The sequence below is a fragment of the Marmota marmota genome, unplaced genomic scaffold (genome assembly GCF_001458135.2).
Source record: "Marmota marmota marmota unplaced genomic scaffold, marMar, whole genome shotgun sequence".
NCBI classification, from domain to species: Eukaryota; Metazoa; Chordata; class Mammalia; order Rodentia; family Sciuridae; genus Marmota; species Marmota marmota.
This window is the reverse complement of record NW_026000241.1, coordinates 8,373,544-8,400,800: the sequence shown is the minus strand read 5'-3', so window position 1 is coordinate 8,400,800 and position 27,257 is coordinate 8,373,544. Positions and strand designations below refer to the sequence as shown.

General features: G+C 45.1%; 1 protein-coding gene across 1 annotated transcript in view; it reads left to right on the top strand.

Annotated features, from left to right (window-relative positions):
• Positions 1–27,257, top strand: part of Ptpn23 (protein tyrosine phosphatase non-receptor type 23) — a 30,668-nt gene that overhangs the window by 2,877 nt on the left and 534 nt on the right. Inside the window, 24 exon segments of the mRNA XM_015489339.2 lie at positions 9,899–9,973; positions 19,232–19,359; positions 19,563–19,639; positions 20,277–20,326; positions 20,421–20,552; positions 20,812–20,892; positions 20,966–21,097; positions 21,180–21,227; positions 21,600–21,656; positions 21,765–21,823; positions 22,000–22,079; positions 22,179–22,293; positions 22,373–22,438; positions 22,793–22,938; positions 23,209–23,520; positions 23,598–23,752; positions 23,847–23,998; positions 24,085–24,264; positions 24,337–26,089; positions 26,183–26,367; positions 26,483–26,587; positions 26,662–26,800; positions 26,878–26,991; positions 27,058–27,257. The exon segment at positions 27,058–27,257 is cut by the window's right edge and continues 19 nt beyond it. Coding sequence (XP_015344825.1) covers positions 9,899–9,973; positions 19,232–19,359; positions 19,563–19,639; positions 20,277–20,326; positions 20,421–20,552; positions 20,812–20,892; positions 20,966–21,097; positions 21,180–21,227; positions 21,600–21,656; positions 21,765–21,823; positions 22,000–22,079; positions 22,179–22,293; positions 22,373–22,438; positions 22,793–22,938; positions 23,209–23,520; positions 23,598–23,752; positions 23,847–23,998; positions 24,085–24,264; positions 24,337–26,089; positions 26,183–26,367; positions 26,483–26,587; positions 26,662–26,800; positions 26,878–26,991; positions 27,058–27,257 — 4,541 coding nt within the window.

The window sequence follows — 27,257 nt, the reverse complement described above, 5'->3', positions numbered from 1 at the left end:
TTTTCTACGGAGGAGCGTTCCGTTCTATGAAATCCCCGCTCTCTCCTTTTCTACAGAGGAGCGTCCCACTACTTACTTGCGGATTCCCACTTACCTGGGAACTTACTGGTGCACCACCCTGACTGCTGAAAGTTCTGGATTCTGGGTTCGAGGAATATGTTCCCCGTGCGGGCCACCAACTGTCGCGACCCCTCGCCGGCAAGGGAAAACACGACACAGGATTCTTCTTTCAGCAGTGTATTCAGGCCTTGAGTCATGTATCATCTTCTAGCGCCCACTGCTCGACACGCCCAAGCACAGCTTAATAAAGCCCCCCGCATCCCAATCCTAAGCCGCCACGTGGATCTCTCTCATAGGGTGGTAAGGGATTGCGCGCCAACTCTCCATAAAAGGAGTTGTTTATCACAGGCCACAGTGGAAGCCGGCGCCATCTTCTAATGGCGGCCACGGTCTATAAGAATGGCTTACCACAGTTGGGATTATAGGCATATACTACTGCACTTAGCTAAAGACAATGTCTTTGTTTCCCACTGAGAATTCTCCCTAATCTAGTTCACTTCTTTCAGCGTTTATCAAAACCCTACTATTGGGCTTGGGTTGTGGTTCAGTGGTAATCTGCTTGCCTTGCATGAGTGGAGCACTGGGTTTGATCCTCAGCAGCACATAAATAAATAAAATAAAATAAAGGTATTGTGTCCATCTACAACTAAAAAACCAAAAATCCAAACCCTACTGTGCCTGATGTATGTGTTTCTGGTACAGGTGTCCCAGATTCTGCTCATAGCCATTTCCTTAACATGCTGTGTGTCCTGTTATATACTTTTGGTCATGAAATTCCTCCTCCTAGAGCTCTCAATTTTGCCTTGTAATGTGGTGGTAGCGTCCTTCTTTAATGGTGTATACTCGTTCTATCTTTAAGGTCCAGTATGAGCTCTCTCCCTTAATCCTTTCATCTGGATTAGTCTTCCCTGAGTGGAATACTCTGAATTCCACTCTGTTCCTTTCATTGATGACAGTAATATGTGTTGTTTTAACAACTCCTCTTCAGTTGGAATCTCTAAACAGTATCTCCATGTTCCTCATAACCTAGCAGAATACCTTCTACGTAGTTGGCAGTCAGGAAAGTATTTCTCAAATAACTGAATGACAGTCAAGAGGGAACTTAAATTAGATTTTAATTATGGCAACCCTAGCTATATAGAAATTCAGTGGATTTCTCAGCCCAGAAACTCGTGGGAGATGTTTTTGTTTTAACTTTTTTTTTTTATTGGTCAATCTTGTGAAGTCAGTAAGATACTGTGAGCAGTGACTTTCCTGAGAGCACCTGGGCCCCTGTGAAGGGAACTGCTCAAGAAATAATTGTTTCCCTAGACTTGGGACTCCTCCCTTCTGCAGAAGCCAGTGTAACCTGGGAACTCTTCTTTCCCTAACTCTAGAGCCCCTTCTCTACATTCTGCCACTGGTCCCCTTGTCTTTCTCTATTTTTTTTTTGCTCAGAGCTGGGGGAAATAATTTAATTTAGAATAGTTAAGTTAAAAATTGATTCTGTTTATGTCAGCCTCTCAAGAACTATGCCGAGTCCTGGTGATTGCAGACAAATGAATCTATCTTTTCCCCCATGGAATTCATAGTCTGGTAGGGAAAATTTAAAAATTAGCGCAATGACATTAGTATAAGAGAAGTATTTGCAGTGTACCAAAGTACTGATCTAAGGAGGGGCTGTTGGGACGTTTGCTAGAAGTGGATTCTAAAGGATGAATAGGAGTTTCTAGACAGTTTCATTGTGAGGGCTAGGTTTTTGACAAAACCTTTCATGGTGGTTAGTATTGTTAAGTATAGTTTGTGGGAAGACATACATTTGGACTGGGTCCAAAAGACCAAACTAGTATAAAGTTTAATCACAGTCACTGGGTTTAATCACTGTCACTTGGTTGGTTTCAGGAAGCCCTGTAACCACTTAATTAGACTAAACAACCAACTAGTTAAGCTGTAACCAGTTGACTGATTGATAGACTAAGCTGTAGTCAATTAAGTTGTTTTCTGTGTCTCATTGTTTTTATATAAATTTTGTCAGATGATGTTGGTTGGAATTCTGTGAACCTACACTGGTTGGAGGACTGCCTGATTTGCAAATTGTTGTTGTATTCTTGCTTTTACTCAGATAACTCCATTAAATTAAACTTGGGAAGGATTTATCTTTTTTTATATATTTATTTTTTAGTTTTTTGGTGGACACAACATCTTTATTTTATTTTTATGTGGTGCTGAGGATTGAACCCAGCGCCCCACGCATGCCAGGCGAGTGCGTTACTGCTTGAGCCACATCCCCAGCCCCAGGATTTATCTTTTAACAATATTGATTTTTTTTTCATTTCCAATGGGCGTGCCTCCATTTATAGAATAATGGGAAATAGGAGTTAAAAGAGCAAATTGGTTTTGAACTGCAGTGCTAAACTTTAGTTTGATATACCTGGACCCAAGTGATTTTTTAGTGAAGAAGTGCTGCTGGCTTTGCACTTCTATTTTTTCATTTTTGGTGCTGGGGGTTGAACCCAGGCCCTTGTGGATGCCAGGCAAACATTCTACTAGTAAGCCATGTCCCCCAGTCCACCCTGCGCCTTCTTTTTTTATATTTATTTATTCATTTATTTTAGTTGTAGTTGGACACAATACCTTTATTTACTTATTTTTATGTGTTGCTGAGGATCGAACCCAGGGCCTCACATGTGCTAGGCGAGCACTCTACCGCTGAGCTACAAATGCAGCCCTGTGCCTTCTTACTTGCACTTTAGAGATCTTGCTGACTCACTGGAAACAGAAGAAGGATGACTTCTGCTCTTTATCAGTGAATGATTTGGTCACAAGTGTTCGCGTTTAAAGATTTTTCTTTCTTTCCCAAACACTTGCCCTGAACCAATAGCACTTGAGCTCAAGTCAGGCTCTCTTGAACTGAAATGATGCATCCATCCCTGCCTCTTGTATTGAACAAATAGTTATTAAGTGCCTGTTATGTGCTACCCTTGGGAATATGGTTGATGACAAAAATCTCTGCATTCCTGGAGCTTACCTTCTAGCCATCCAAGTAGTAATCCATCAAGTGTGGGTTGGTAGCCTCTTTGCCTTTCCTTTGGCTTCTCTTGCACCTCTTCCCACTTGGATTGAATTGATCTGTAAATCTCCATTTTCCTCCTAGAGTCCTCCAGAGAAATTGCCTGCCTTTCAGGCCTGTCAGCTGCTTACTGAGCTTGCCTCTATGACTTGACTTCACCAGGCCACTCCAATGGGAACTTTCAGCCACACTTTCTTCCACATCTGATCGTTGTCCTTGCTTGGGTCTTTACTGGAATTTGTTTGCTTCTGCTTATCATGTAGGTTGAAGCATATCTCATTAGGATCCCTTTGGCTGCCTGGCAGTTGTACTACCCTTCCCTGAATTCATACAGGTCTTCACTGTCTGATCACTCAGTTGACTTCCAACACAGACTGCACACACTTGTTGGCTCTTCTTACTACTGTTCGTCTTATTTACATCTAGATAGAGCCTGGTTTTTCTGGTTTGTGGAAGTCCCTTACTCCCTGCCTTCCAGATTTCCCATGGGATAGCTAACACTTTAAAAAAAAGAAAAAAGCTTATATGTACACACACAGAGAAAGTTAAATGAGAGGATCAAAGGCCTAAAAGGCCTCTGGGTACTTGGCAGTGAGGGTATTGGACATTGTTAGTTACCTGTGGTTTGACCTGTATTAATTTCTTATCACAGATTTGGAGTCACCCAGCTGGTCTGCCTGAACTTGTCTTTCCCTCTTGTGTTTTACAGCAGAGTGGCTCTAGGCGCAGATGACCTGGATTGTCTACTTTATTCTCTGACTTTTATCTCATACTCCAAGGGCCTGTATCTATTTCACTTAGGATTCTTCCTTTACTTGGGAAGTAATAAATACTTGTATTTATTGTACTCATTGTTTTTATATAAATTTTGTCAGATGATGTTGTTGGGCTTACAAGTGTGGGCTGAATGACTTTGTCTAGCTCTAGCACCCTCTATGAGATGTAACTTGAGTTTTCACTTGTTCAGACAAACTAAGGACCATTCAGATGAGATGTGGGAAAGAGGCCTCAAAGATTATGTGGGGATTAGACTAGGACAGGATGAAAGTCTTTTCTCGTGCTGGGTACTTATTGCCCTGTGATTCTCTCTCAGGCTTGCTAACTGGACCAAGGGGATGATTTTCCTTGGCATTGCTCTCTTCTCTTAATAAAATTTGTCTCATTTGACATTCAGCAATAGTATTATAATGGCAGGACCCAGGATATATATTTCCAGTGATCATTAGCTATAAAATTCTGTGCCATGTGTGACTGAATAAAGTAACAAGGAAAACACATAGCCGCTGGAGCCAGACCCTGATTTACGGCTTTCTTTGCTCCTTAGAGGTCTTTCTTTGCTCCTTCAACTGCTACAAATAATCGCATAACTAATCTGATCCTCACTTTTCTCCCCTGTTAAGTGGAACTGTACAAGCCTGTGAGAATCAAGAGTTAATGTTTGAAGCCAGGTGTGATGGTGCACACCTGTAATCCCTGTGGCTAGGGAGGCTGAGGTAGGAGGATCACTAGTTCAAAGCCAGTCTCTTAGGGCCTCTTAGTGAGGCCCTTTTAAGAAATATATATTTCTCTAATATATATATATATATATATATATANGAGCGCGCTACCGCTTGACCCACATCCCCAGCCCTCTAATATATATTTATATAATGTAAATATATAATATTTATTATATAAATATATAATATATATTTATATATTTTATATATATTTCTGTCTCTAATAAAATATATATTTCTTAAAAAAGGAGGCTGGGGATGTGGCTTAGTGGTTAAGCACCCCTGGGTTCAATCCCCAGTACTAAATTAAAAAAAAAAAAAGTTTGAGTCCTTAGTACAGGTCTTGACATACTCTAAATAGTATTTTCAGCTGAGCATTCTCTGCCTGTTTAGAAAATAACTCAAGTGTTAAGGGCTGGGGTTGTGGCTCAGCGGTAGAGTGCTCGCCTCGCACGTGTAAGGCCCTGGGTTCGATCCTCAGCACCACATAAAAATAAATAAATAAAATAAAGTTATATTAAAAAAAAACTCAAGTCTTTATGATAGCCCTGTGAGTGGTAATATTAACCCCGTTCTACACATAAAAAAAAAATCCAAGCCCAGATTTTATAGCAGCTCAGGGCAACAGCTAAAACTTGAAACTGTATCTTGGATTTTTCTCTGGAAATGGCTTCTCTCTTGGTATTTCTCTGGAAATGAAGCCAGTCTCTTGCTGTTTTTCACCTCTATCCCCCCACCTTGCCACCAGTATTGCTCTCTCAGAAGCAACCCCAGCTGATCCAGGTCCACCATCTGTTGTGCAGGTGCGTGGTGTCCTTTCAATGTCTCTTCTGCAGGGCTGCCTTCTCAAGCTTTACTGGGAGTTTCAGAGTCCTCGTTTGACTGTTAGGAGTTCTGCAAAGTCTCCGAATACAGGGAGGTTGGGAGGGTCTCTGTTCCTTATTCTTGACTTCACTCAGCCTCTTTCCTCCTTTTGGTAGTGGGGAGTAATTAGCAGTCATAGAGGATTTTGTCAGGGTTTCAAAAACATCCTGGCTGCTCTATGGTCTCAGTGGTAAGGGATTTATTTTAACTGCTCATTTTCCAGAGTTATTTATTGGAATCATATTTTTAAAAAGAAGCACATTGATCTAAGATGTAACTTGGGCTCTAGAGCATGAAGGCCTGAGTTTTGGTTATTGTCCCATTAATTACTAGGACTGGAACCTTGACAAATGCCCCCTAACTTCTTTACCTCAGTTTCCTCATTTCCTCATCTGTCATATGGTAATGATCATAATGGTGTCCACCTTGTGGGGCATGTAAAGATGAGTGTTAGGCCCTCAGCATAGTGCCTTGCCTGTGGTAAGAGCTCAGTAGTGTCTGCTGCTGCTCATTTTCGAGGAGCAGTGAGGCAGGTTGCAGGTGTCTCTAAGGACAATTTGCAGGGGGTGGGGACAGCAGTTCTTTCCCCTTCACCATTGGGTGAACAGCAGGGACAGATGTTCTTAACCTTTTAGGACACTCCAATGTCCCTCTGATTCCTTTGGCTTCTATTTCATGGGGCCTCTAGGCTGCACTTTTACTTATTTTCTCTAACCTGAAGATGGGTAAACCTAAAACCTCTTACTAAAAGGGAATCAAAGAACATACTCTCATTTAGATAGTTCAGTTTTACCTTATAGTTTTATATTTTATATTTACGAAGGTTTGTTTTGTTTTGATGGGGGAGAGGGTAAGGGAGGAGGATTTAGATCAATCAGAGGGAGAATTATTAACCAAGAGTGCATAAATGGGCTTCACAGTGTCTTTGAATCCTCGAAAATTATTAAGGTTTGAGAGAGTGTCTGTGTGCGCGCGCACACGCATGTAGTTGAATATTTTTAAGGAGATTTTTTTTGTTGTTTTTTTTTTGTACCAGGGATTGAATCCAAGGGCACTTAACCACTGAGCCACATCCCAGCTCATTTTATTTTGAGACAGGTCTCACTAAGTCGCTTAGGGCCTTTCTAAGTTGCTGAGGCTGGCTTTGAACTTGCAATCCTCCTGCCTCAGCCTCCTGAGCCGCTGGGATTATAACTATGTGCCACCATGCCTGGCTCGGGGGCATTTCTTTCATGGCTTTTACCGTCTCAAAGGACCCAAAAAGGGGAAAGTGTTTTTCAGGTATCATTTAGTTCTTCAGTAACTCTTAAAGCAATTTTCTAAATTTCAAACATTGAGAGGGAGGTTGGAAGAATTAATGCAGTGCTCACTCAAATCCTTGGTATCTAGAGTGGTTTTTTATTTTTTGTTTTAAGTGGGGCTGGGGATTGACCCCAGAGCACTTACTCTACTACTGAGCTACCCTATCAGCTTCACTACCTCATCTTAATGGTTATATTTCACCATATTTGTTCTAGATAGATAGATAGATTGATTGATCCTGTGAACCCTTTGAAAATAAGTTTTAGACATCTTCACTTTTCTCCTGGACACATCTCAGCATGCATTTCCTAAGGTTAAGGATATTTTCCTATATAACTACAGTATTATTATACCTACAAATATTTGTGATAATTCTTTACTACTTAAGTTTCACCTGTTACCCCAAAATATCTTAGAGCTTTTTTAAAAATTCTGATCCAGTCTTAAGTTTTCATATTGCACTTGTTTATTGTTGCTTTAATCACTCTTAATTTAGAATAGTCTTCTGCCTCCTCCTTTTTATTTTTATTCATTTATTTTGCAAGATTGAGAGTTGAACGCAGGGCCTCGAGCATGCTAGTCAAGTGCTCTAACACTGAGGTTTTCCCTCTCCCTTTTTAAAAATTTATTTTGTTAAGTTGCCCAGGCTTAAATTTGTCATTTTCCTGAGTAGCTAGTGTTAGCCTCCTTAGTAGCAGGCATGCACCACCAGGCCTGCCTTTATATTTACTTTTATTTTTTTGTGGTGCTGGGGACCAAGTCCAGTGCCTTGCACATGTTAGACAAGCACTCTAACCACTGAGCTACATCCCTAGTGTCCCTACCTGTTAAATGACATTAATTTTTGAAGAGACTGGGTTAATTGTTGGATAAAATGCCTCATCTTCTGAATTTTTCTTGCCATCTGTTTCCTCCCTTTCCTGTAAAGGCAGCCATTTACTGAGCACACATTTTTCTAATAAGGCCTACCTTTACTCACTCTTATTGTTTGGCATGGCAAGGGTGGGTCATTGGCCCTTCTGTGAACACATGGTCTGGGGAAAACATGTAACAAGCCTTAACACCTGAGATCAGTCATTCCAAAGTATAATGGGGTGGGTGTCCCTGAGATGTGCCAGAGGACAATTCTTAAAAGATGTCGGGAGCAGGTTGCAAAACGTCATGAACTCTGTGCCAAGATTAGATTTCGTCTTGGAGGCTTTAGGAAGTTATTGTAGCATGTTCTTTTTAGATTATAGTATTTCTTTATTTTTTTGGGGGGGGTGGTACAGGGATTGAACTCAGGGGCATTCAATCACTGAGCCAGATTTCCATCCCTATTTTGTATTTTATTTAGAGACAGGATCTCTCTAAGTTGCTTAATACCTCGCTTTTGTTGAGGCTGGCTTTGAACTCAAATCCTCTTGCCTCAGCCTCTGGGATTATAGGTGTTCGCCACCATGCCCAGCTATTTTTTTTAATATACCTTTATTTAATTTATTTATTTTTATGTGGTGCTGAGAATCGAACCCAGTATCTCACACGTACTAGTCAAGTCTCTACCACTGAGCCACAGCCCCAGCCCCAATATTTCTCTTTAGAAATCATATTTCTTAAGATATCACTAACCTGAGATAAGAGTGTTTTGGGTTTATTTTTTCAGAGAGAGAGTGAGTGAGTGTGTGTGTGTGTGTGTGTGTGTGTCTCAGAAGGATTGAAAGCCAGGAGTGACATTAGAGTTGTATTAGAAAGATAGTTCAAGCCTGGGTTGGGATGGGTTTGAATAGGTGGATTGTCCAGGCCAGAGGTGGCAGGGGAACAGAGGAAAAAGCTCACAGATACAGGGAATTTCAGAAACCAAATGAACAGAAGAGTGAATTAGACTCAGTAACTGGATGGTGCTGTAATTAATTCTGCAATACCTCCCTTCTATCTGTCCTTCTGCTCCCTTTGCCTGCTGGAACAGATAGAAGCTGTCATACAACCTTGTAGGTTTCTGCCTGGCTAGTTCCTTAGTAGCCAGCCGTGAAAAAGGACCACAGGAAAGTTGGGCAGGCTACAGACATGCTGTGAGAGAAATGTGCTACTAGACAGCCTTTCTCAGCTTCCTCCCTTTTTCACCTCACATGCCTTGGCTAGGGCCTCAGCTTGAGTTGATCATTAATGTCTTTTGTGGAACTGGTAGGTCTGGCCCCCAGAATTTGAACACACCAGGCAACAGGTATTGTAGCAGGGGTGGTTCCAGCTGTCTTATCTTTTTATCTTAGTTGAACAAGGGGCTGTTTGGTTCAGGCCTCTAGGCTGGTGTGCATGCTCACCCTCTAGAAAGGTTTTGAGGGCTGGGGTTGTGGCTCAGTGGTAGAGCACTCACCTATCACTTGCAAGGCCCTGGGTTCAATCCTCAGCACCACATAAAAATAAATAAATAAATGAATGCATAAAGGTATTGTGTCCAACTACAACTAAAATAAATAAATATTTTAAGAGTTTTTTTTTTTTTTAAGAAAGAAAGCTTTTGTGGTGGTGAGTACTGTTGTGGGCAGGTATGCCAGTCCCCTCTCTGATGTGGGCAGTCTCTGCAGACAGGACACTGCAGATCACCTATTTCTATGGTGCACTTTCCCAGAAAGGAAAATAGGAAGGTGAGGAAAGCTTTGTACTCTCACTGTTGTTTGGTGCCTCTTGCCTACATGTGCTTAGAGTTATGGTTGTCACTCCAGAACAAAGCAAGGCCCAATTCTGGAGGGAGGTTTGAGTTTGTGAGTTTGTGACCCTTTAGGGGATTCTCCTAGGGTCCCATTTCAGCCGGCTAAGTTGCCTGGCTTTTTGAGCTGGCAGAATCCTGGACTTTGTAGAGCAGGCCACAGCAGTATGAGGACCTGCTAGGGTACTTACGTAGGGTGTGTAGTCTTATTTTCCACTGTGATCTAAGGAGGAGGAGATTGCTTGCTCAGCATCTTATGCTGCCCATTGTTGAAGGTAGAGTTCCCTGGTGGGCTGGGAGACAAGCTTGCAGTTATGGGTCTGGACTTGATTGTATATCCTAACTGATGATTGCCCAGATCACAGGGTGGGGGGAGTGTGTGTGTGTGTGTGTGTGTGTGTGTGTTATCTCACTAGCTTGCATTTTTCTTTGTCTTTTTAGTTTGTCCTAAAGAATTATGGAGAGAACCCAGAAGCCTACAATGAGGAACTGAAGAAGCTGGAGTTGCTCAGACAGGTAAGATGATGGTATTTTTAGGTAGTCATGATCATTGATAGAGAGGTAAAGAAAACACCTAGAACTGTGGTCTTATTTTTTTCCTCTGCAAAAGCAGTGAAATTGATAGTAGAAACATTCGCAAATACTAAAAACAAAAATAAAATCTTTTTTAATGTTTTTTAGTTTGTAGACAGATACAATACCTTTATTTTATTTAACTGTTTTTTTATGTGGTGCTGAGGATCGAACCCAGTGTCCCACACATGCAAGGCAAACACTCTACCAACTGAGATACCACCGCAGCCCCCAAAATAAAATCTTAAAACACCTTTTTATAATTTTTTTGTACATTAGTTGGTCCTCTATGTCTATGGTTTCCACATCTGCAGATTCAATCAACTACAGGTTGAAAATATAGTTAAAACTTCCGTGGTTGAGTCTGTACTGAATAAGTAAAGACTTTTTCTCTTGTCTTTATTCCCTAAAAAGTAGTAACAATTATTTATATAGCATTTACATTGTATTGGGCATTATAAGTAATCTGGAGATGATTATGTGGAGGAAAATACCATGCATTTCATATAAGGGACTTGAGCGTTCTCAGATTTTGGTATCTGCAGATATACTGGAACTAATCCCTTGTGAATACTGAGGGACACTATATATATATAATATAAAATCACTGTAGGATTCTGTTCACCACCTGTACTGGTTTGTAACCTGCCTTCTTTACTTGATAATCTATGACTATGTCCTGTATCAATGAACATATGATAAGAGTATTTTAAATGACCTGTGACCATTATATTGCCTTATAATTTAACCTGCTTCCTCTTGAGAATATTAAACCATTTCAACTTTTCATCATTGTAAAAAATATCGTTATATTTTCTGTGCATATGTGGGCCTTTCTAGGACCCTGTCTCAAGGAGTTGGTGGGTAAGTGGGGTACACATTTTCCTGTTCACTTCCAAAGAGGATATGTACCTGGTCCTGCTACTCCTTGTCAACTTTGGCAGTCTGATAGATGAAAAGGATATTTAATTTTAATTTTTAGTCATTTAGTTAATGGTAGAGTTGTATAATTGTTAATGGGTTTGTTTTATATCTTGGGAATTATCTGTTAATTTTTTTTTAATAGGGTATTGTAGCTTTTTCCTTACTAATTTATAAGACTTCTTCATACATTAATGATATTGCTCCCTTATATCATGTAAATATTTTTCCAAAACAATAGTTTTTGTTTATTGTATTTTTAATAGACTTCAAATTTTATACATGTATAATATTTATAAATCTGATTCATCTCATTTTTCCCTTCATAGTATCTGCCTTTGATATGTGCTTTGAATTAGTATATATGGGCTGGGATTGTGGCTCAGTGGTAGAGCACTTGCCTAGCATGTGCGAGGCCCTGGGTTCGATTCTCAGCACCACACATAAATAAATAAAATAAATGTCCATTGACAACTAAAAAAATTAAAAAACGGGCTGGGGATGTGGCTCAAGCGGTAGCGCGCTCGCCTGGCATGCGTGCGGCCGGGGTTCGATCCTCAGCACCACATACCAACAAAGATGTTGTGTCCACCGAAAACTAAAAAATAAATATTAAAATTTAAAAAAAAAAAAAAATTAAAAAAAAAAAGAATTAGTATTTATATCACTGAAATTCAGGTTCAATCACACCATTGCAGACTTTAGACTCTCTTAACTTCTAATAAACACAAGGGAAAATACATTACTATACAATAGTTCATAAACTAATTATGGAAAAAATATGTATTATTTATTTGAAGCCTTATTACAAGGAACTTAGCTAACTTTTAAAAAATTATGTTAAAATTTTAATTGTGGGGCTGGGGTTGTGGCTCAATGGTACAGGACTTGCTTAGCATACATGAGGCACTGGGTTTGATCCTCAGCACCACATAATATAAAATAAAGATATTTTGTCCACCTAAAACTAAAAAATAAATATTTTAAAAAAATTTAATTATTGGGCTGGGGATGTGGCTCAAGCGGTAGCGCGCTCGCCTGGCATGCGTGCGGCCGGGGTTCGATCCTCAGCACCACATACCAACAAAGATGTTGTGTCCGCCGAGAACTAAAAATAAATAAATAAATAAATATTAAAAAAAAAAAATTTAATTATGATATACATAAAATCTACCAACTTAACCATTTTTAAGTGAACATACAGATCAGTAGCTTTAAGTGTATTCACATTGTCATACAAGTCTCTTAACTTTTTTCATTTTGTGTACCTATTAAGGAGTAGAGTCATCTACTGATCTGTGATTTTACTTTTTGTGGTTTCAGTTATCTGTGGTCAACTTTGTTTTTTTGGTACCAGGGATTGAACCCAGGGTCATTTTACCACTGAGCTATATCCCCAGTCCTTTTTTTTTTTTTCCCTTATTTTTTTAAGTTGTAGTTGGATACAATATCTTTATTTTATTTATTTTTATATGGTGCTGAGGATCAAACCCTGTGCCTCACTCATGCCAGGTGAGTGCTCTACCACTGAATCACAACCTTGCCCCCCACCAGTCCTTTTTAATTTTTTATTTTGTGACAAGATCTCCATGAGTTGCGGAAGGTCTTGCTAAGTTGCTGTCTGGCCTTGAATTTGCAATCCTCCTGCCTCAGCCTCCTGAGCTGCTGGGATTACAGTTGTGCGCTACCACCCCCGGCTTGTTTGGTCAACTTTGGCCTGCAGATATCAGACAGAAAATTCTGTAAATAATCTGTGTTTTAAATTGTGCACAGTTCTGGGTAGTGTGATGAAATCTCATGTTGTCCCACTCTGTCCCACAGGGAATGTGAATCATCCCTTTGTCCAGGATATTCATGCTGTATGTGCTATCTGTCCATTAATAACTTAGTGTTCATCTTGATCGGCCTGGTTAATTTTTACTATATTGCAGTTACTTGTTTTCAGGTAAACCTTCCATAGTAGCCTAACACTATATCACTTCACTTTATCTCACCATATAGGCATTGTATCATCTTACATCATCACAAGAATGAGTATAGTACAGTAAGATATTTAGAAAGACCACGTTTACATAACTTGTACTATTAGTATAATGTTGTTATTATCCTATCTTATTAATTATTGTTAATCTCTTACTGTGCCTAATTTATAAATTAGACTTTATTGTTCACTGTTGTTATATAGAGACCCATGCGATTATTGTTTGTGATGATTTTGTATCCTGCAACTTTGCTGATTTGTTTATTCTAAGAATTTTGAGGATAATCTTGAAGGTTTTTTATTTTTTTGGACATAAGATCATCTTTTCTGTGAACAGAGAAAATTTTGCTTCTTTGTTTGCAGTTTGAATGCCTTTCTGTTTCTTGCCTGATTGCTCTGGCTAGGACCACCATGTTAATAGAAATGGCAAAAGCAGGCATTCTTGTTTTGTTCCCTGGTCTTAAAGTAAAGCTTTCAGTCTTTCATCATTGAGTATAGTGCTAGCTGAGGGCTTTTAATATGTGGATGATGATGATTATTATTATTATTATTTTTTTTTTTTTGCCGGAGTAGAGGAACATGTGTGACTTTTAAGGAAAGTGACACGGTTCTTAACAGAAGAACATTGTCAAAAAGGCCGTTCACCTCACTTGCCCATTCTGTTTTAGTAGTTAAAAACAACTTTTTTTCAACTGAATAATAGAAGAAGGTTTAAGTAAAAATTTTATTTATAATTTCAAAGTGTAGGAGATTTTGTCATTCCCTAAAAAGTAAGAGTGATTGAGTATAGGAGTGATGTTATTAGTCTTTTAAATCATGTAGAAAACAAAAAATGTCACATAACATTGTTAAAATAATATCAAAATAATTTTAAAGGTTTTTGGGTTTTGTTTCTAATAATTGCCCATGTATGTGCCCTTACTGAGATCTTTATTTCTTTATACTGTGTAGTGTTCCTTCATTTCAACAGGCAAGAATCCCTTAAGAACTTCTTACAATGAAAGTTCCACTGGTAACAAACTCCCTTAGCTTTTGTTTATTTGGGAATGCCTTAAATTCTCCTTTACTTGTTTTAATTCTTATTTTTTAGTTGTAGATGGACACAATACCTTTATTTTTATGTGGTTCTGAGAATTAAATCCTGTTCCTCCCACATGCTAGGCAAGTGCTCTACCACGGAGCTACAATCCCAGCCCTCTCCCTCACTTTTGAAGGAGAGTTTTGCCAGATATAGGATTGTTGGTTGAATTTTTTCTTTTCTTTCTTTTTTTGTTTTTTGGCATTTTGAATATGAACTTTCTGTTCTTCAAAGGTTCTGGTGAGACATCTGCTGATGATCTTACTGGAGATCCCTTGTACGTGATGAATTGCTTTCCACTGCTTCTTTCAAGATTTTCTCTTTGGTTATAACATGTCTCAGTGTGGGTCTCTGAGTTCATCCTTCTTGGAATTTGTTGAGCTTATTTCATGTTTATTTGCTTGTTTATATTCATGGCTTTGATCAGACTTAGGAAGTTTTTCACCATTATTTCTTCGGATATTGCCTGTTCTTCTCTTCAGGGACTTCCACAATATTTATGTTGGTTCATTTGATGATGTCCCACAGGTCCCTTAGGTTGTGTTCACTTTTCTTCAGTCTTTTTTCTTTCCATTCCTCTGACTCAGTAATTTCCATCATTCTATCTTCAGGTTTGCTGAATCTTTCTTCTGTCAATTCAGATCTGTCTTTGAGTCTCCTAGTGAGATTTTCATCTCAATTGTTACACTTTTTGGCTCCAGGATTTTTTTGTTGGGAGCGGTGAGGGCAGGTGGGGAGGTGTCTTTAGTGTTTTTTTTTGGGGGGGGGGGAGGGTACTGGGGGTTAAACCCAGGAGTGCTTAACCACTGAGCCACATACCAGCCTTTTTTATATTTTATTTTGAGACAGGGTTCCTAAGTTGCTGAGGCTATCTTTGAACTTTGATTCTCCTGCCTCAGCCTTCCGAGCCACTGGGATAACTGTATACTACCACACCCAGTGTCTTTTTAGGTTTTCTATTTCTTTATCATATTTCCATTTTTTACATATATAATTTTCTTGATTTTTCTTTTTTTTTTTTTAAGAGAGAGAGAGAAGAGAGAGAGATAATTTTAAATTTATTTATTTATTTTTTTAGTTTTCGGTGGACACAATATCTTTTTTTGTATGTGGTGCTGAGGATCGAACCCGGGCCGCGCGCGTGGCAGGCGAGCGCGCTACTGCTTGAGCCACATCCCCAGCCCAATTTTCTTGATTTTTCTCCACATCTTTTTTTAGTTCTTTGAGGCTCTTAAAAAATGATCATTTTTAAAGTCTTTGCCTAGTAGTTCCACCATCTGGTCTTTTCAGGGACAGTTTCTATCAATGTTTTTTTTTTTTTTTTAATTTTTGTAAATATATTTTTTTTAGTTGTTGATAGACCTTTATTTATTTATATGTGGTGCTGAGAATCAAACCCAGTGCCTCACACGTGCCAGGCAAGTGCACTACTGCTGAGCCCCAGTCCTATTTATTTATTTTTTGTTGGTGGTGGTGGTTTTATTTTAAATGGGCTATGCTTTCCTGTTTTTTTTTTCATATGCTTTGTAATTTCTTGGGCATTCAAGCTGGATGTAGGGGCACATTGTAATCCCAGTGACTCAGGAGACTGAGACAGAAAGATTGCAAGTTCTAGGCAGGCCTCAACAATTTAGTGAGGCCCTAAGAACCTGGTGAGACCTTGTTTCAAAATAAAAAATAGAGGTATCGCACTCGCCTGGCATGCTTGCGGCCCGGGTTCGATCCTCAGCACCACATACAAACAAAGATGTTGTGTCCGCTGAAAACTAAAAATAAATAAATAAATAAATATTTTTAAAAAAAAAATTCTCTCTCTCTCTCTCGCTCTCTCAAAAATAAATAAATAAATAAATAAAAAATAGAAAGGGCTTGGGATGTCTCTCTGTGGTAAAGCACCCCTGGGTTCAATCCCTGGTCCACCCCCCACACACACACAGGAAAAAAAATGCGCATTTAAATCTAATGATGTAATATCACTGGAAATCAGATTCATCCCTTTCCTGGGGTTTGCTGACTTTTGTGGGTTTTTTCCTGGTTGTTGTAGGCTGTTTCTGTGCCATGGATCAACCTGAGGTGTTAACTGAAGGTCGTCTTAGGTCTTTTCTGAGCCTGTGCGTTTCCCTGGGCATGTGTGGTGATTTTCAGATTTCCCCTATATGGGTGATTACTTTTGGACATTCTACTCTTCACTATATGGCTTCCATAAGAGGAAAAAGCGAAGTATGAAGTGTTGCTGGATAGGAAGAAGGTACTTCAGCTAGAGGTGGAGGTGCTTCCAACAGTGGAGGGAGGTGTAGTAACAATGGCTTCTGCCTCTGTGCATCTCTGTGATCAGAACCAGCAATAGGAACACATTATCTCCTATGTTTGCAGAATAGAATCCTTTTTGCCCACCCTGGTTCCCACAAGATGTTCTTGGAACTACGTGTAACTGCCTGCTAGGTGCTGGGGGTGGGGAATAGGTGGCTGCTACTGTGCTAGGAGCTGAAATTAACCACAATTTACTGTCCCACCCTTCCCTTGGAGGTTGTAAGCCTTTACTATTTAATAGCCTCCTGAATTCTGAGGTAGTCACTTAAAGCAGATCTGATCTGCCAGTTTGTTATCTAGGTCTGGAGATGGATTTCTGGTGTTTCTTTATTCCACTATCTTCCCAGAATCATCTTCAAATTGAATTTTAACAAAATTTATTTGAACAAAGTTTGAAAACTAGTAAAATAATCTTAATCCTTAGGATTAGCACCATTTTGCATGCATTAGACATATACAAACAGCACAGGAGTAACATTGTCACCCATCTCCAAAGCCTCTGAGCAGAGGACAGCGGCTTATACAGAGCAGTGGGCTGGAGAGAGCCACCCCCAAGAGACCTGTACTGCCTGGGCACAGCCTCCTGGGCCTGGGCTCATTCCTGGGAGTTGAACTGGATCAGTGTTTCTTAAACCCGTGAGACCACAGGACAGCATTTTGTATTAGAATACTGATGATTATTCCCAGAGTCAGCAATATATAAAAGTAAAAACTAAATGAGCAATTTTAGAATTAACATGGGTCTGGTTTTTAATGAGTAAGAGAAAGTGTGTCACAGCCCAGATATGTACAAAGCAGAAACAGCAAAAGTCAAGTTGTCCCTTTACCATAACTCAGTGATTTGTAAAGGAACAAGGGAAGGTGGGTGTAATTTGGGAATCTTTTCCCCTGATGTAAGCCTCTGTTTCCTCATTTGTAAAACTGGGATTGGATTAGCTGTTTCTAAGAAGACTTCCCTTTTGTAACTGTTAAATCCTTAACTTTGATATAGGGAATAAAATTGTCAGGTGCAAGGGTGATGTGGGGGTGGCACCAGTCAGAGTCTGCTCTCCAACTCCTGCACTGCTGTGCTCACCACACGAGGCTTGTCAGAGTAGCCTCTGACAAGAGGATCCTTCATGCTTGGTTGGGTAACACTGTGTGAGTGGATCTGTCTGACCTGGAAGGGGAATTCTTTTCATTGTTCCCCAAAGGTGGTTTTAGGAGGTAGAAGACAAATACTTTTTACTTTAGTATTTTTGTGTATGCTTTAGTGAGTATTGAAAAGTGGGTAGCTAGCACACTAGACCTGTTATTTCAGAGCTCTTACTGCTTAGGATATAGATCTGATTTTTAAAATGGGTTGATTTAAAGAAAAATGTTAAGTACAAGTGGGGTTTGAATGTGTAGAGGTCATGAGAGAGGGTGTGATAAGAGTGAATAGATTTGAGAAGCCCTGGCCTGTGGGACAAACCCCTGAAGTGACTCCTCAGCTGAGTGACTGTGACACGCCTCATCCTCACATTGGGCATTCTAGAGGCCTCGCAAGGGAGATTATCCTCCTGTGTAAAGGGGAGACAGCCTCCTAAGACACTGCCAGGAAGTGGTGGAGAGTGGGGCTAGTGAGGGGCTCTCTGCTGTCCCACAGGGCAAATGCTTTCCTTGAGAGCATCCTGTCTGGCATCCCAAGCCGAGCTCCCCAGTAGGTGTCCCAGAGGATTCTTGTAGCTGGTGCTGGCCAGCCTGACCTCTTGGCCCCACTGCTGTGGCACACCAGTGAGGAACTCTGGTCTTCTCAGCAGAGTGGGGCAGGGCGGCCCAGGGTTTGCAGTGCTTCTGACCCAGCCCCTCATTGGGCACCTGCTCCTTAGAGGGTGTATTGTCTTGCTTTTCTGTTTGAGCAGGGTATTCATTTGCTCTCCCCCACCCCAAATGTGAAACATTTGTTATTATAAATAATCAAATATATGTCTCCATAAGGCACATATCCATTTTTATATTTACATATATAGATAAATCACTTTAATCACAGATAACTGTTTAACATTTGGGTGTCACTTTCTGAATCTTTTCCTTTTGTCAGCATACCTGTTTGGATATCATTATATATGTGATTTTACATAAATGAGATCATACCAGTCATTTATGACATGCTTTTTTTGCCTAATAGTAGGCAGAAAACATCTTTTTTTTTTTTTTTTTTTAATTTATTTACTCAGGATCAAACCCAGCGCCTTGCCTGTGCTAAGGGAGTGCTGTACTGCTGAGCCACAACCCCAGCACAAAACATCTTAATGTATTAATAGTTCTTATGTTTGTAGAATGTTCACTGGTGTGGTTAGTTAGCCTCAATATAATTTATTTAAGCAAATTCTTTAATGGAAAGTTTGGTAGCATCTAGTTTTTTACTCTGGTAATATATAATAATGTTGTGATGAATATCCTAGAATGCACATCCAAATACTTGGTTTCCCTGATGTCTTGAACTGTAAGTCAAAAGTTAGGGGCTGGGGATATGGCTCAAGTAGTAGCGCGCTCGCCTAGCATGCGTGAGGCACTGGGTTCGATTCTCAGCACCATATAAAAATAAAATATATGTGTCCACCTAAAGCTAAAAAAAGAGTTAAGTACAATAAAAATTTTATAACATGTTGCAACCAGCCTTCTAGAAACATGGCAGTTATTGGGGATTGAACCCAAGTGTGTTCTACCACTGAGCTACATTCCCAGCTCTTTTTTTTTTGAGACAAGGTCTTGCTAAGGCTGGCCTTGGACTTGTGATCCTTCTGCTTTGCCTTCCAAGTTGCTGGGATTACAGGCCTGTGCCACCATGCCTGGATGATGTATATTTCTTGGTATTTGTGAGTGAGCTGGCCTCCCCATCCTGTACCCTAAATGACAGCAATTCTGTTTTTCCCATTCTGACCCGCAGAATGCTGTCCGTGTCCCACGGGACTTTGAGGGCTGCAGTGTCCTCCGAAAGTACCTTGGCCAACTCCACTATCTGCAGAGTCGGGTGCCCATGGGCTCGGGTCAGGAGGCTGCTGTCCCTGTCACCTGGTGAGAGCTAGCAGGCAGGGTTGGGTAGTTTGGAAGCCTGGGGGGTTGTGGCTCCTTTCCTCCCTTCCCCTTTCTTCTTGATGCAGAGGATGGCAAGCAGCCTAGTATGGTCTCCCCAGGCCTCACCTCTCTGATCCCACACTGGGGTAGTTAGGCCTTGGCCAACTCCTGCCTTCTAGATGACTGAGTTGTCATGTCTATAGGACTGAGATCTTCTCAGGCAAGTCTGTGGCCCATGAGGACATCAAGTATGAGCAGGCCTGCATTCTCTACAACCTTGGTGAGCTGCCTGATCCTTTCCCCATAGGCCCTGCTCCCCAGCCCTGCGATCATCAGGTGACCACAAAGGCCATGGCTAGTGAGGGGGAAGATACTTGGGTTCTGGCCCTTCCATTGACTTCACCAGAGCTCTGCCAGCTCTCTGCTATTTTTTGGGCCCATGGGGAGTCACTGTGCTGGGAGAGCCTCTGTTGGGCTGGCTGTTACACAGAGCTGCCACTGTGTGCTCTGTGGTTAGGAGAGATGGCCTTTCTTCTTTGACTGACAGCATTCCCTCCCCCTCATGGCATGGCCTTGGCTTACCCAGTGGGTTATCCTTATCCTGGTTCAGGGAGAGGCATGGGGAGCCCTAGAACTCTGTGTAGCATCCCTGAAGCTTCAAGATGAATCCCTAGGCTGTGGACAGGAGTTTCCTTCCCTGTCCACCTGCCAAGTGCAGAGCTAAAGACAGAAGACCTGGCAAGGCTTCTGAGCTTCCTCTTTGCTCTAGCTTGGGTGTCTTTGCACTGACTGCTCCAGTCTCAGACCTGTTCTCCTGATTAAGATGACAGACCTTCTGCCTCACCCTCAACACAGGCATGGGCAGCCTGGGGAAGCAGCCCTAAGCTCTCCTCACACCATGTTCTCTGCCTCCCCAGGTGCACTGCACTCCATGCTGGGGGCCATGGACAAGAGGGTGTCTGAGGAGGTGAGGAGGGGGGCAGTGGCGGGACATGTACATTTTGAATGACTCCTGTCCCATGGGATTAGACAGAAGCCCTCTTCCTCCTCCTCCTTTGCAGGGCATGAAGGTCTCCTGTACCCACTTCCAATGTGCAGCAGGTGCCTTTGCCTACCTGCGTGAGCACTTCACACAGGCGTACAGTGTTGACATGAGCCGCCAGATCCTCACTCTCAATGTGAACCTCATGCTGGTAAGTGCCCTGTTGAAAATGAATTGAATCCAGAAATGGCCAAAAGGGGCTGAATCTGCCATGCACAAGTGGCAGTAAGAGACAAGCAGGGTCCTTGGCTTTGGTCTGTTGAGCTCTAGGTGGATCAGGCACAGGACAGTGCTTCTTGGGGTAGGGGAGGACAGCAAAGAAAGGGATCCTTTGGTTTTCCCACTCCCTGCCCTAGGGAGGGGAAAGACTTCCAGGTGACCAAGGGATTGACTTGCATGTATCACCCCAGGGCCAGGCTCAGGAGTGCCTGCTGGAGAAGTCGATGTTGGACAACAGGAAGAGCTTTCTCGTGGCTCGCATCAGTGCACAGGTAGAGAGGGGACTAAGCATGGGTCTTTGCTTTGCCCCTGACCCCCACCAAGTAACCCTATCCTGGCTCTGAGGTGGTGGATTACTACAAGGAGGCGTGCAGGGCCTTGGAGAACCCTGACACTGCCTCACTGCTGGGCCGGATCCAGAAGGACTGGAAGAAACTGGTGCAAATGAAGATCTACTACTTTGCAGCTGTGGCTCATGTGAGTATGAGGGGTCACTGAGTCTGGGTTGGGCCAAGGTGCCACGGCTCAGGAAACAAGTCATGGTGCCTCCTCTTTCCAGCTGCACATGGGGAAACAGGCTGAGGAGCAGCAGAAATTTGGAGAGCGGGTGAGTGGGCTTTGGTGAGCAGAACACTCAGGACCTGTCCAGCCTTATTGGATCCTAGTTTGGTTCCATCCCTTACAGAATGGGGGAGGTGGTCTCTCTCCAACCTGCTATTGCCCTGCTATAGGCATGGTGTGTCTTAATGTTGTCCCACCAGTGCAGCCCTCTTCCCTAAGGTTCTCAGGAGGCCTGGCAGGCTCCCCAGAGAGGGAGGCTATTTGGACTGTAAGCTGTAGGGTGATGCTACCTTGGTGCTATTTTCTGGGCTAACACATAGCTTCCTGGCTTCTGATGGTTGGTTGCCTGATGGCCAGGGTGAGTAGGGAGGCACACTAAGGACCAGGCAAAGACAAGACTAGGGTTTGCCCTCCACAGGTGGCCTACTTCCAGAGTGCCCTGGACAAGCTCAATGAAGCTATCAAGTTGGCCAAGGTAAAGCTGAGGAAGGTCTGGCAGCCTTGCGCACACAGGGAGAAGGCCCATTGGGTATTCTGGCACTGGCCTTGGTTAGTGCTGATGCCCTCTGTCCCTCCTCCACAGGGCCAGCCTGATACTGTGCAGGATGCACTTCGTTTTGCTATGGATGTCATTGGAGGAAAGTGAGTCTGTGGGGTTGAGGTGGTCCGATTTCCTCTTATTATAAAGGTCTTGTTTCTCTGCCTGTGCCCTTGGGAGGAAGCCACCAGTGCCAGGGAACAATAATCCAAATGGGAGTCTGTAGGTTGTGGGTCTCCACTGACCCCTGATTCTTCCTCTCTTCATTACTGACCCTCAGATATAATTCTGCCAAGAAGGACAATGACTTCATCTACCATGAGGCAGTCCCAGCACTGGACACCCTTCAGCCAGTGAAAGGTCTGGGAAGTAGTGTCAGGGGAGGTGTAGGGGGGATGGACTGATGGCAGCTTTGGGGTCTGTGAGCCAGAGCTCCACAGTTCTTTCTCCATCTTCCAGGAGCCCCCTTGGTGAAGCCCTTGCCGGTGAACCCCACAGACCCAGCTGTTACGGGTCCTGACATCTTTGCCAAACTGGTACCCATGGCTGCCCATGAGGCCTCATCACTGTACAGGTGGGTGGGATGGGCTGCCCCTGCCCTTGGCAGAGGTGGCTGGGTGTCTCAGAGATGTGGCTCATAACTTTCTCCACAGTGAGGAGAAAGCCAAGCTGCTTCGGGAGATGATGGCCAAAATTGAAGATAAGAATGAGGTCCTTGAGTAAGTATGAGACTTGGGGCTGGGGACAGGGAAGACACATCAGGCATTGTGGGGGTTCCAGTGTTGCCTGTGAAAGGGAGAGGTGTGAGGTCTCACATATCTGCACCACAAGATTTCTTCACCCTGCCTTCCTGCTTGGGGCTTGTGGGCTAGATCATAAGGTATCTTGTCTTGGAGGGAACACGTCCCTTCCATTTCACTGTGTCCAGCAGTGCTTGTGGATTCACATTTTGGCAGAGGCTGGGGGTAGTGACTTGCTGTGCCCAGCGTCAGTGGAGGGGGTTATCCTAGCAGGCCCCTTTGACATGGAATTGGGTCAGCACTCAGCACCCACCTGGCCCTGTTGCCCCCTAGCCAATTCATGGATTCAATGCAGCTGGATCCTGAGACAGTGGACAACCTCGATGCCTATAGCCATATCCCACCCCAGCTCATGGAGAAGTGTGCGGCACTCAGCGTCCGGCCTGACACTGTCAAGAACCTTGTTCAGTCCATGCAAGGTGAGCAAGTGGCAAAGTAGGCAGGTGGAGGGGGACCACGCATATCATCTGTTGTGGCCTCATCTCTATGGCCCATTCACCAAAGATGGAGGCTGTATCTTCTTAAGTCCTGGCTCAGGCATCTACCCTCACACCCTTGTGGATCACTGAACCCTATGTCTGTGGAGTTCAGCATGCCTGGGCCACACACTGGCCCTGGCCTGAGTGGGCAGTTCTGTCTGGGGAGCCTGGTCTACCTGCCTCAGGGGCTGCTCCCCCAATACACCCCAGTGTTGTCAGGCGTGTTCACGGATGTGGAGGCCTCCTTGAAGGATATCAAGAACCTTCTGGAAGAGGATGAACTGCAAGAGCAGAAGTTGCAGGAGGCAGTGGGCCAGGCTGGGGCCAGCCCAGCTGTCACCAAAGCTGAGCTGGCAGAAGTGAGGCGAGAATGGGCCAAGTACATGGAAGTGCACGAGAAGGCCTCTTTCACCAACAGCGAGCTGCACCGTGCCATGAATCTGCATGTCAGCAACCTGCGCCTGCTCAGTGGGCCACTGGACCAGGTCCGGGCTGCCCTGCCCACACCAGCCCTCACCCCAGGTGAGTCTGCCTGTCACCGTAGGAAGAGGCTCAGACCCTGGGGGTTCTTTGGCCTCACTGACTACTGCTGCCCCCAGAGGACAAGGCTGTGCTGCAGAACCTGAAGCGCATCCTGGCCAAGGTGCAGGAGATGCAGGACCAACGCGTGTCTCTAGAGCAGCAGCTGCGTGAGCTGATTCAAAAGGATGACATCACTGCCTCTCTGGTCACCACAGACCACTCAGAGATGAAGGTATGCTGAGTGAGCAGGGTGGAGGGGTTTTGCTTCTGGGCTTGTCTCTTAGATGGTGAGGCCCTGAGTGTCCCTCCCTCCCTCCTTCCCTCAGAAGCTGTTTGAGGAGCAACTGAAGAAGTATGACCAGCTGAGGGTATACCTTGAGCAGAACCTGGCTGCCCAGGACAACGTCCTTCGTGCACTGACTGAGGCCAATGTGCAATATGCAGCTGTGCGGCGGGTGCTTAGCGAACTGGACCAAAAGTCAGTTGTCTGGCTGTACTCTGGTCTCTGCCCTACCAGGAGCTTGGCCCTAGTGGTATGCTTCATTTCTGCCCTTCTGCCTGCAGGTGGAACTCTACACTGCAGACCCTGGTGGCCTCATATGAAGCCTATGAGGACTTGATGAAAAAGTCACAAGAGGGCAAGGACTTCTATGCAGACCTGGAAAGCAAGGTGGCTACCTTGCTGGAACGAGCACAGTCTACCTGCCAGGCCCGAGAGGCCGCCCGCCAGCAGCTCCTAGAGAGGTGGGTATGGCCCAGGCTGTGGCATGGATTGACCTCCCGAGGGCTGGTCTTACTTCCCTGCTTATCCCACAGGGAGCTGAAGAAGAAGCCGCCACCACGGCCTACAGCCCCAAAGCCACTGCTACCCCGCAGGGAGGAGGGTGAGGTGGTGGAGACAGGAGACCCCCCCGAGGAGCTGCGCAGTTTGCCCCCTGACATGATGGCTGGCCCACGGCTGCCTGACACCTTCCTGGGAACTGCTACTCCACTCCGCTTTCCTCCCGGCCCCTTCCCCAGCTCCACAGGCCCAGGACCTCACTATCTCTCAGGCCCCTTACCCCCTGGCACCTACTCAGGCCCTACCCAGCTGATGCAGCCCAGGGCTTCAGGCCCCCCTGCAATGCCCATGGCACCTGGGCCTGCTCTCTACCCAGCCCCTACCTACACACCGGAGATGGGCCTTGTGCCCCGGTCCTCCCCACAGCATGGTATTGTGAGCAGTCCCTATGGGGGGGTAGGGCCACCCCCAGCAGTTGGTCTGCCTTCAGCCCCACCTCCCCAGTTCTCAGGCCCCGAGTTGGCCATGGCAGTTCGGCCAGCCACCACCACAGTAGATAGTGTCCAGGCCCCCATTTCCAGCCATGCTGCACCCCGGCCAAACCCCACCCCCACTCCTTCCCAGCCATGTTTCCCAGTTCCCCCATCACAGCCCCTGCCCCCACCCTACACCTACCCTATAGGAACCAAGCCACCCCTCACAGCACCCCCATCTCAGCACCATTTTCCTCCTGGCATCCCAACAGGGTTTCCAGCCCCCAGGATTGCACCCCAGCCTCAGCCTCCACAGGCAGCATTTGGACCTCAGCACCCCCAGCAGCCCCTTCCATTCCAACATCCACACCTCTTCCCACCCCAGGCCTCAGGACTCATACCGGCACAACCCCGATACCCTTTCACCTCTCAACCTGGTGTCAGCCTGGGGCAGCCACCACCCCCCATGCATACCCAACTCTACCCAGGCCCTTCTCAAGATCCTCTGCCCCCACACTCGGGGGCTTTGCCTTTCCCCAGCCCTGGGCCACCTCAGCCTCCCCATCCCACCCTGGCATATGGTCCTGCCCCATCTCCCAGGCCCCTGGGCCCCCAGGCAGTCCCCCTCTCCATTCGAGGTCCTCCGCCTACTGGCCAGCCCACTCCTAGTCCCCACCTGGTGCCTTCACCTGCTCCATCGCCGGGGCCTGGCCCCGTACCCTCTCGGCCCCCAGCAGCAGAGCCACCGCCGTGCCTGCGCCGAGGCACTGCGGCTGCAGACCTGCTCTCCTCTAGCCCTGAGAGCCAACATGGTGGCACTCAGCCTCCTGGGGGTGGGCAGCCCCTGCTGCAGCCTACCAAGGTGGATGCAGCTGAGGGCCGGCGGCCACAGGCCCTGCGGCTGATCGAGCGGGACCCATATGAGCATCCTGAGAGGCTGCGACAGTTGCAGCAGGAGCTGGAGTCTTTTCGAGGTCAACTGGGGGATGCAGGAGCTCTGGATGCCGTCTGGCGGGAGCTGCAAGATGCACAGGAACACGATGCCCGAGGCCGTTCCATCGCCATTGCCCGCTGCTACTCACTGAAGAACAGACACCAGGACGTCATGCCCTATGACAGTAACCGTGTGGTGTTGCGCTCAGGCAAGGATGACTACATCAATGCCAGCTGTGTGGAGGGGCTTTCACCATACTGTCCACCCTTAGTGGCCACCCAGGCCCCACTGCCTGGCACAGCTGCTGACTTCTGGCTCATGGTGCATGAGCAGAAAGTGTCTGTCATTGTCATGCTGGTGTCTGAGGCTGAGATCGAGAAGGTGAGAGGGAGTTTAGGTGGATACCCACAAGTGATGGTGGGTGAGGAACTCTGGAAGACTAGCCCTAATGGTTTCATCCTTTCTGCTCTTAAGCAAAAGGTGGCACGCTACTTCCCCACTGAGAGGGGCCAATCCATGGTGCATGGAGCCCTGAGCTTGGCACTGAGCAGTGTCCGCACCACTGAAACCCACGTGGAACGTGTGCTGAGCCTGCAGTTCCGTGACCAGAGCCTCAAGCGCTCACTAGTGCACCTCCACTTCCCCACTTGGCCTGAATTGTATGTGGGTGGTCACAAGGTTGGGGTGGGGGAAGGCAGCCCACCCCTTGGTTCTGTGACGGGCATGGGCCTTGGATCAGGCCTGACTCTTCCATAATGCTGCCTTGCCCCACAGAGGCCTGCCCGACAGCCCAGGTAACCTGCTGCGCTTTATCCAGGAGGTACACACGCATTACCTGCACCAGCGACCCCTACACACGCCCATCATTGTGCACTGCAGGTAGCGGTGGGCAGCCTGAGGGTTCCTTCTTCACGGGCTCTTGGCTTGGCCTTACCCCCTTCTTCTTGCCATAGCTCTGGTGTAGGCCGCACAGGAGCCTTTGCACTGCTCTATGCAGCTGTGCAGGAGGTGGAGGCTGGAAATGGGATCCCCGAGCTGCCTCAGCTGGTGCGGCGCATGCGGCAGCAGAGGAAGCACATGTTGCAGGAGAAAGTGAGTGTGGATGGGTGGCGGCTGGGATGGGCGTGACGGCTTCTGCTCAGCCAACCAGGCCAAATGCATCTCTTCAGCTACACCTCAGGTTCTGCCATGAGGCAGTGGTGAGACACGTAGAGCAGGTCCTACAGCGCCACGGGGTGCCCCCGCCATGTAAAACCTTGGCCAGCATAAGCATCAGCCAGAAGGTAAGGAAGGTTCCCTGGGCTGCTGGGGCTTGTGAATCTCTCTTCTCACCTATTCTGTCTTCTCAGAATCACCTTCCTCAGGACTCCCAGGATCTCATTCTCGGTGGGGACGTGCCCATCAGTTCCATTCAGGCCACCATTGCCAAGCTCAGCATCCGGCCCCCTGGGGGCTCGGATTCCCCTGCTGCCAACATGTCTGGCCCTGCAGAGCCTCCAGGCCCACCGCCATCTAGCCTCCCAGAGCCAACCCCCATCCCAGTCCCACC